The sequence below is a fragment of the Carlito syrichta genome, unplaced genomic scaffold (genome assembly GCF_000164805.1).
Source record: "Carlito syrichta isolate Samal-C Ts95f unplaced genomic scaffold, Tarsius_syrichta-2.0.1 Scaffold301513, whole genome shotgun sequence".
NCBI classification, from domain to species: Eukaryota; Metazoa; Chordata; class Mammalia; order Primates; family Tarsiidae; genus Carlito; species Carlito syrichta.
In genome coordinates, this window is record NW_007245609.1 from 129,705 (window position 1) to 140,009 (window position 10,305).

The following is a 10,305-nucleotide window of genomic DNA, read 5'->3' on the forward strand; positions in this document are numbered from 1 at the left end:
CAGCCACTGCACTCCAGTCTGGGTGACAGAGTGAAACTCCAACTCAAAAAAAAAAAAAAATCCATCCCTTACAACAAACTCCATTATATGAAATTACATTCAAATCAGTGAGAAAAACTTTGAGAGACTGTACTGTACAGTTTTACCCACAATACTTGTCTACTGTCCTCAGTGAGTCACTGACGAGTAGTCCTGTAACTATGATCAGCTGTCACAGGTAAGTGCTCTAACTGTCGACTAGCCAGTTATAACAGCTTGAAATTCACAACATAGCAACTTCAGTGCTCTTGTCAATTGTTAAGCCATGTCACCCATACAAACCCCTCCCATAAGAGACAAAGGAGAAGATGGCCTGAAATTGACAAATCTCCTTTAAGGGAAAGATTGTAAAACTGAGGGGAAATTTAGTAAAATCAGGGCCTACTGTCCATAAGACCAGTTTCTTTTTCCTGTAGAAAGGAAGTTCTTTTAGCAATTGCAGAGAAGATTGAACTATAGACTAAAAACAAAACAAAAGTGGCAGAAATGACTCTGATTCAGTTAGCCATTTTGTTTCACTTTTTTTAATTCTTCAAAGACCTCCAAATGATATCATGAAGCCTCACCTTAATACTTGACTAAGTTTGTACTGAAAAAAGACCAGCCATTAAAAAACAGCTTGTGAAACTATTCTGAGAACTATAGGATTGGCAGAATGCTTTTTAAAAGCTTATGTGCCTCATCAACAAGATTCAATGCTCAGTTTTTCTTTTCTTTTCTTTTGTGACGGGGTCTCACTATGTTGCCCAGGTAGACTCCAACACCCGGGATCAAGCAATCCTCCCGCCTCAGCCTCCCGAGTAGCTAGGACTACAGGCATGTGCCACCATGCCCGGCTAAACGCTCAGATTTAAGCAAAATTATTTGTTGGCTGATTCGATGAAGCCAACACAGACAACAACAACATATCTCAATAGTTATATAGCACATAAAAATGAACTGGAAATTTAGGAGCAAAAGATGTGGGGAATAAAGCTGACAATAGCCTTAAATTCCAATAAACACAACCTGAGCAACTCTTTCAAATAGTAGTGGCCTCTGTTTTAATTTTTCTTCTCTTTCTTCTAGTTCTCGTCGGTATTCTCTCATTCTTTCCTTTTCACTTTTTCTAAAATTAAATAAAAGGAATGGAGTTTTAAGAGATGATCTAAGAAATAAGAAGTTCTACATATAACACTTAGCTTATCAACTTGTACAACGTCAATAAAGAAAAAAGAAACAGCATTTCACTTAGCTGACAAGTCAGAAATTATGAGCACAGTTCACAGTTTACCTCCATTCCTTTTCTAGTCTGGTAAATTCTCATGGAATTTAGAATGAGAATCCTAGGTTCTGAGAACATACATGCTATGCTCTGGTAATAGTCTGGGTACTTTGACTTCTGATATCCTTAAGGTATAATACATAAGGGTCTTCAAACTGTCAGGAAGAGATGAATGAATACCCTCTTATCTCATTTACAAGTGTATAAAACCAAGAAAAATTTGGAACAAATTACATGTCTTTTCTGGAAGGAATTTCTTCTGAAAACAAGACCTGCTCTTATTTCTTCCCCTAAATGAGATCTAAGGTTAGTAGCAAAGCTCATTCAATGGGAACAGTCAGGGGAAAAATGAGGGGCATGGAAATATAATGAAGAACAGGAACCAAAATACATACATTTCCCATAAGTATTAAATTATGCTATTTTTTTCTATATCAGATATATCAATGTTACCAAGATAATAAGATTTCATGGATTAGAGAAAATAATTATACTTTAAAATGATCATGATACTTAATTATACACAATGTGGTGTTATGAAAAAGCTAGTATACTTAATAAAGGTAAGTAGCATATTTCCAAGAAATATGTTGCTGAAGCTCATCATATTAAGCTCCCTCTATCAATGGGTTAATGCTACATTATTAAAGAATACTTACTGTAATTAAAATCAAATATATATGTTGGTTCTTACAAATCAATTAAAAGTTAATAAATCATATTACTTACCTGGCTTTGGGGGAGATATGTTTCTACTTCAACACTGACATTTTTATGTGCAACATCTGGAACACTGGTTTTCAAACTTTATACTGCAAAATTCTAGTGTTCTGTGAAGAGGCTCTAGGGATTCTGCAAATATTTTTATTTCTATATTGAAACTCTAATGCAACACATACTACTAAACATTAACACACGTGTAATTAACACACTATATAACTGATGTAAATTAACTTCAATGTGTTAATTTGTGCTATTAGATTTCATGGATACCTTGGCACAAAGCTCTTTGACGTATCTGTTTTTATTGAAAAACACTCTGAGATTGCATGGCAAGCTGTTAAAAAAGAGTTTTATTTGTGCCAATCAAGATTCTTCTCAATACTGTATTCATTGTACATTCAAAAATAAAATAAAGAAAAAGATCAGATGCTGGTATAAGATTACAGTTGTTAATTATGGCCACAATACAAAATGTTTCTGTTCATCAACACAGCTTCACAGTTCTGAGAAGGTGAGTATGTACGTTGGTTCTCACCATGAGTGAGTATGTGTGTTCTGAATATAAGTAACCAATAGTAATTTAAATCCATAAATAAAAATACTAATATCATTCTCAATCTACTCATATTTTGGTATCCACTAATTAAAAAAAAAAAAAGAAAGTTTGAAAACCAGTGATCTGGAGGTTCAGAATTCTTTCATGATACCTGAGATATTTTACTCTGGATTTAGATATTTGAGCTAAACTTTGATGTGAGTCATAAGCCTTAGCCCGGCTTGTCAGTAGTTTCTGCAATTCTTTCATTCTTCGCTTCTGCTTAGTTAGGATCCGATTTCTCTCTTCTTCCAACATTTTCTTTTCCTCAAGTGATCTCCTGAGGGTAACAAACTAAGGCTTAATTCACTTTAAGCCATTGAGAAAGCTGTTTCAAAGATTTAATAGGGGATAATTCAAAGTTTGAAAAAAGGTAACCTTTTGGGAAGGACCTGACTTATACAACTAGAAATCTAATTAAGACTAACATTTTCTATCTACAAAAATTTATCAAATGAAAAATACGTTCACTTCTTAGAAGAACACCCTCTAGCAAAATATTCTATATTATATAGTAAAATATCTTATAGATACAATAACAATTTCTTAGTATTTTCAAGTTCACCAACATAAAATTAACACAGCTGCAAACATCCATCAGTTTGGCAACCAGAAGTGAGTCAGTACTGAATCCTAGCTATTTTTACCTTATGGCTTGTTCTCGTGCTCTGGAAGATACTGTGGCCACTGGAGGGTTGCAGTTACAAACAGGCTTTGCATTTGCACTTTTTACTGGTGACTTACGCCTTGGAGACAAATAAGGCCACCGTGTTTCCTTTAAATTTTCTTCATCTGCTTCAATGTCTGCCAAAATTTTTTCTCTTTTAGTAGCTGCACGTGAAGATGCACGAAAATCAAATGGTTTACAGACTGTTAAGAGTTTTGGACACTTGTGTTCTGAGAGGTGTTTCTGCTCTCTCTCAGGAAGGTCTTCAAAATCAGGAGTCTGGGATCCAACCTTGTGTTTACGCTTCGACTTTATAGTCTGTTCAGGAAACTTGGGGTTTCTGCGTCTGCAAGCTGGCCTACAGGGCAGAGGGGACGAATTCTGTAAACGCTCTTGGGCCCTCAGCTGTGTCCTAACTTTTCTATAGAGTTCTTCTTCTTTCAGCTTGTCATTGGTAGGTGAACCATAAACAGATCGAGGTATGGGTCTGGCTTTAAATCGATTTGATTTCTTTTTAGACTTAAAAAAGTCTCTCAGCTGCTTTTCCCGGGCTGCTTGCTTCTGTTCCTCCCTTGCAATAAACTTAAATGGCTTTTGTGAGGCCAAAAGAGCTTCTTTGTTTTTCTCCTTCAGTGACCTCCTCTGTTCTTCCTTTTGCTTGACTAAATCCTGATAAAGGGGGAGAAAGACAAATGCAGGAACTGGGTTGGCTCGGAATTTCTTCTTACACTCTGAATCTTCTTCTTGTTTTTTGAGCAGTTTTTGTACCATTTCAAGATCTGATCTGGATTTCATGGACTCCTCTTTTTTCCTCTGTTCTCTAATCATCATTTGAAAAGGTTCGGGTACTGTAATCATGGGCACCCACTCTTTTGGTTTCTTCCTTGTTTTTTCAACTGGTTGGAAGTCAGTATCTTTACATTGAATATAATCTTCCACACAAAAGTTTGTCCACATGTTGTTGATGAGCTCCTTAGCATAGGTCATCATTCTGTTTCTCCTAGGATACTCTTTTTCTAAGTTGGGTAGCTCCTCCTCAGAGGAAGACGTATACAAGGAGGAAGACCGGCCTAACTCAGGTTCTGAAAGTGATGCCATTAATGAAACAGGATGATACGAGTTCTTTTCTGATATAGATCTAAATGAGAAGAATAATTTGGTTACATTTTCAATTGTATGTGACCAAATATAAAAATTTAGAGTTCTATGTTTTCTAAGATCAGAGCTTGTAAAGTGATCATTGTTATTTAGAATAGAGCTAGGAGATGCCTATAAATGGTCTAGTTTGACTCTTTCGTTTCACAGGGGAGGAACCTGGGACAGCAGAAGTTTCTTGTGTCTAACCTCTGTTAAATGAGCTGGGCATGGTGGCTCACGTCTGAAATTCCAGCACTTTGGGAGGCAGAGGTGAGAGGACTGTCTGAGCCCAGGGGTTTGAGACCAGCCCAGGCAACTTGGTGAAAGACCTCATCTCTACAATAAATCAAAAAATTAGCCAGGTGTGGTGGCGCATGCCTGCAGTTCCAGCTACTTGGAGGCTGAGGCAGAAGGATCACCTGAGGCCAGCAAGTCGAGGCTGTGGTAGCTGTGAGCACTGCCACTGCACTCCAGCCTGGGCAAAAGAGTGAGACTCCAACTCAAAACAAAACAAAATAAATGAGTTCAAAGCAGCAATGGGTCTTAAAATTATAGACTATTCTGAAAATGGAAATCAGATTCATGTCTCCTAGCCCTGAACTCCTCATATTAGATCCTTAGTGAGCTCGTGTTAATTCACATATCATAAAGGGCTTTTAAAATTAAACCTTAAAATTCAGCATCTAAAATAGTTTGATTGAGTATTTTGATACATGCCTTCAGTCCAACAAGTGGTAAATCAGACCGAAAAGACCAAATAGCCACCAAATAATCCTCAAAGTAAAAGGTCATCTACTAAGCTGGTAAGTCATTAAATATTTTAGACGAAATCCCACCTTTGTATATCATTAATAGTGCAAAGAGACATTTAAGAAAAAATATTCTGAAATAATTTTGTTCTGTAATTTTAAGCATATGCTCTATTTTACAAGATTGTGTACAAACTTACCCAGAAGAGACACTAAGACCATCTTCCCTGATGATCACTGGCTCAACTTCCTTTAAGTTTAATTTATCTTGGTACATTTTCTCTAATTTTGCCATAGTTTCTATGTGGGCAGCCTTCAGCTCCTCTAGTTTCTTGAAATACTCTTCATTAGAGTGGTACATATCAGAAAAGTTCACAAAGTCTTCATAGTTTATCGGTGTATGCCCATTCACCTCAGTAAAGCTGGTGTTAAAATCAGCCTGGTAGAAGGAAAAAACCTGTTATATGGTATTTGGAATTGAGAAATTTAGCTGACATCAGTCCAAACACTGATTTTTTTTAATTGTTGAGATGAGGTCTCATGATGCTGCTCAGGCTGATCTCAAATTCCTGGGTTTAAGGGATTCCCCCTGCCTCAGCCTCCTGTACAGCTGCAAATGATGCTTTTCATAGAGCCTACCTAATTAGTTTATAACTTAATTGTGAACTATGCAGACGTAACGGGTTATAAGTTACATGTGGGTTATGTGCACTTTCCCCCAATGATATATATATATTTTGAGTTGGAGTCTCACTCTGTCACCCAGGCTGGTATGCAATGGCAACACTCACAGCCACTGCAGCCTCGACCTGCTGGCCTCAGGTGATCCTTCTGCCTCAGCCTTCCAGAAAGCTGGAACTACAGACATGCACCACCACACCCAGCTATATTTCTGATTTATTGTAGCGATGAGATCTAGTCAAGTTGCCCAGGCTGGTCTGGAACCAGTGAGCTCAGGCAATCCTTTCACCTTGGCCTCCAAGAGCTGGGATTATAGGTATGAGCCACCACGCCTGGCCTAATGATATTTTAAGAAAAAGAGGGAGAGAGATCAAATTATCACAAAATAAGTGCTATTTAATCCATTTAATAAAGAATGGCTAGATTCCCAGATCAACCAACAAAACGTATTTAACTAATTATATTCACACTATTATAGGATAGAACCAACCACCCTCTGCAAAGGATTTCCATAAGAAGCCACCTTCTGAGCTGTAAGTTTTAACTGAGATGAAAAGGAACACAGTTCTTCCAGTTGCAAATCAAGCAACCACAGCTCAATGTCCTCCCTAGAGCTGGGCTTCTACAGTGTGGCCCCAGGGACATATCAGTGGCGAAAAGGCAGGTATATGGAGGAGAGAACAGGAGGCAGAAACAAAGTTCTCAGTGGCCTGTCAAGGAACCAGGGAGAAGTCCTCCTCACAGTGAGGCAAGACCTCGGGAGGGAGGAAGAGGACAAGGGAGAAGATGAAAAGAACTTTCAGAACAGCTGCTCCTGTGGGTCCAAAAGCAGTAGCTCCCAGGGGTGAAAGGGACTTTGAAAGCGATCACAGGGCTGGGCTTGGTGGCTTAGCCTATAATCCTAGCACTTTGGGAGGCCAAGGGGAGTGGACTGCCTGAGCGTGTGGGTTCGAGACCCACCTGGGCAACTTGGCGAGACCTTGTCGCTACAATAAATCAAAAATTAGCCGGACGTGGTAGCGCGTCCCTGTAGTTCTGGCTACTTGGAAAGCTGAGGCAGAAGGATCGCTGGAGCCCAGCAGGTCGAGGCTGTGGTGGCTGGGCGCGTGCCACTCCAGTCTGGGCGACAGAGTGAGAATCTAACTTGGGGAAAAAAAAAAAGAAAGAAAATGATCACAGAATGGAGAGGAAAACATAGCACAGTTATTCTACATATAGATCCTGCCTAGAAGGGTCTAGTCGGACCTTTTCCTTCACTCCTTTTATATACCTTTCACTTCTCAACTAAAGAGATTAAACCCCATTTTCTCCATAAATATAAATGCTTAATATGTTCTCAGTTAAGAAACTGTTAAAATTACTTATGATACTAAGCATAATAGGCTGCCAATTGTGGTTTTAAATTTAGCCTGTGTGGAATAGACTCAAAATGAAAAAAGTATATTTGCTGCAGAAAATTATAGATCCAATCTGATAAGACTCTAGAAAATAAATCTGTTTAGCTTCTCCCAACAGGAAAATTCAGAAGAGTCAATTATAAATAATAGTTATAGATATGATTTATTTGTTGTTTTTTCCCAACTGTAAGCTTCTCCGAGGACATGATATTTTTTAATTGGCTAAAATTAGTATACAAGAGGACAGTGTTGTACTACTTGGGGTAACTTAGAGAAAAGAAATGAAGAAAAACAAGTCATCAATAAAACTGATAGGCAGAAGTTTGCTACCAACAAATCTATGAATCAGAGAACTGCTTTATGCATGTCCACCAACTCAAGTAAGAAAATTCTGATGTCTTCTGCCGTTTCTATATGTGCTCCTCACCATTACCTTGCTATGTGTGAGATGAGTACTTTGTTAATTTCCTCATTCACTGAATATTTGGGGATATCGAGCATTCAACTAGCTGCTAAGAGGTACAAGTCAAATTTTAAAAACTCTATCTTCAAGAAGCTTTCAGCTGGCCGGGCTTAGTGGCTCAGCCTGTAATCCTGTGCTTTGGGAGGCTGAGGTGAGTGAATTGCCTGAGCCTGAGGGTTTGAGACACGCCTGGGCAACTTGGTGAGACCTCATCTCTACAATAAATAAAAAATTAGTCAGGCGTGGTAGTGCACGCCTGTAGTTCCAGCTACTTGGAAGGCTGAAGTGGAAGCATCGCCGAAGCCCAGCTGGTTGAAGCTGCGGTGGCGGGGAGCAACCACTGCACTCCAGTCTGGGCGACAGAGTGAGACTCCAACTCAAAAAACAAAAAAACCAAAAAAACGAAGAAGCTTTCAGCTAGTTTAGGAGAGGAGAGGATATATATATAAATAATCAACAGCTGACTTAGAACAGAATAGAACTCCTGATTCGGGCCCATGGGTTGCTTCCAGTTGAGCAGGAAGATAGATGTCACAATATCAAACACTATGAGAAAAAGAGACACAATCCATAGAGGTGCGCCAGGCTGGAGACATATGGTTGGATGAAGATAAAGTTGGCCAAATCTGGGAAGCAGTGAAAAAGGAAAAAGAACTCTGACGCACAGCACTAGAACGTTCATCGTATGTTAACTTCATGACAATTCAACAGACAGGTACTCTGTTCTCAGCAAAGAAACTAAGTTCAGAAGAGTTAGGTGACTGGACTATGATCACAGAGTTGGTAAGGGGCAGATCTGGGATTTAATCCCAAATCTATTAGGCTCCAAAGACATTCCCAATCCCTCCCAAGGACAGGGAGGGCTGCTTAGCCACAAGAGGCAAGAATAGGCATGGTGTGCTCAGAGGAAAATAGTTTCAAGTGTGGGTGGTGAACAGGGTATAAGTACATAGGAGGGGTAGGAAACAAGGTGAAAAAGGCAAGTCAAGAGCTCCAACCAACAGCCCAGGTGGCCAGGTTACAAGCAACAGGACCCTTGAAGGATGTGAAGCAAGGGAGTGACATGGTCAGCAATGATCAGAATTCTTCTGGTAGCAGGCAGGAAGGCATAAAGGAAGCCAAGGCTGGCAGCAGTTAATGGGCTACTGCTAAGATCTTAGTCAGAGGTAATAAGGGCAGAATTAAGGGAACAATAGCAGGGACAGAAGAAAGTATGCTGCCTTGAGAGATTTAGAAGGCTGAGTCATCAACTACATGATGACCTGGGTTGGGGGCATGGAATTGTAAAGACTTATTTTCTGTTTGGAATGATGTCTGTCTAGGTAGATAAAGATGCTGCCATTCATTAGTATAGGGAACACAGGAGAGGAGAGTGGTATGTGCGTGTATGTGTTTCTTGCTCTGTCACCCAGGCTGTAGTGCAGTGGCCCAATCATAGCTCATTGTGGCCTCAAATTCCTGGGTTCAAGCAATCCTCCAGCCTCCACCTCCTGAGTAGCTGAGCCTACAGGCGTTCACCACCACTCACACTTTTTTTAAAATTTTTATTTTTGTAGAGACAGTCTCACTAAGTTGCCCAAGCTGATCACAAACTCCTGCCTCAGTCTCCCAAAGTGCTGGGATTATAGGCGTGAGTCAATATGTCCGGTCTAGAAGCATGTTTTAGGGAAAGAAAACTAAGCTCTGTCTAAGACACATTGAGTTTGAGATGACAGTGGGACAGAGGGAAGAAATCCAGGAAGCAGGCAGGTAAATATCTCTGGAGACCCAGTAAGAAGGTTGGGCTAGAGAAGAGATATGGGAAGCACCAATGAACAACAGAAGTGGTAAGTGCTGGGATGTGAAGGAGACTGTCGGCAGAGAGTGTGGGCAATGAGAGATGACAGCAATGCTGGAGAACACCAACATTCAAATATGCAGTAGTAGGAGGAGTTATAGGAGGTAGGAAGTGGTAATGAGAATTCAAAGACCAAGTGATAAGGGTATCTAAAGGAGGGAAGCTTTTGTTTGGCTTGAGTTTGGAAGGAAGGAAAGGCTTCCTAGAGGAGGTGATATTTGGCTGAGTCATAAAAAATGGAAAACTCTTGAGGATCACAGAGTTAAAAAGTGCCCTAGACAAAGGAAATGATATTAGCAAACATGGCAGACGGGGGAGAAATTGTATACAGTAGAGATCACAGTGCACACAGCTGCCAGATAAAAAGAGGGTAAAATGCACAAAGTGGTTTGGGAAGCAAGCCTGGAAAGGGAGGTCAGGGCAGAAAGAGGTTTCCATTTCCTGTCTACCACTGGCTCCTAAACACTGGTCAGCGAGTTTCAGCCCTCTCAAAGATGAAAGGTTGGATGGAAGTTAAAGAACTTTGATAGCTGGCAGAGGTGAGAGAATTGCCAGAGTGAGACTCCTCTCCTACTCAAAAAAAGAAAAGAACTTTTACTTCAGAGTGTCCCCATGGCTTGGGACAAAGATTACAGATGTGGTGTCAGACTACTCATTCCAGCCTGGGCTCTGTACTTAGCAACGTATGTGGGCACTCATCTCTTTTTTTTTTTTTTTTTGAGTTGGAGTCTCACTCGGTCGCCCAGACTGGAG

The 10,305-nt window shown here is 40.0% G+C and overlaps 1 protein-coding gene across 2 annotated transcripts in view; it reads right to left on the bottom strand.

Annotated features, from left to right (window-relative positions):
- The window catches only part of FAM161A (family with sequence similarity 161 member A), a 20,796-nt gene that overhangs the window by 3,996 nt on the left and 6,495 nt on the right, over positions 1 to 10,305 (bottom strand). The window contains exons 2-5 of one of the 2 annotated variants that reach the window (XM_008054794.2): positions 5,375 to 5,613; positions 3,269 to 4,426; positions 2,734 to 2,901; positions 1,048 to 1,147 (exon numbers count right to left, since the gene is read on the bottom strand). In XM_008054794.2, the coding sequence (XP_008052985.1) occupies positions 1,048 to 1,147; positions 2,734 to 2,901; positions 3,269 to 4,426; positions 5,375 to 5,613 (1,665 nt within the window). The remainder of the gene's footprint in view (positions 1 to 1,047; positions 1,148 to 2,733; positions 2,902 to 3,268; positions 4,427 to 5,374; positions 5,614 to 10,305) is intronic. The other variant, XM_021710776.1, reaches the window with a different exon arrangement.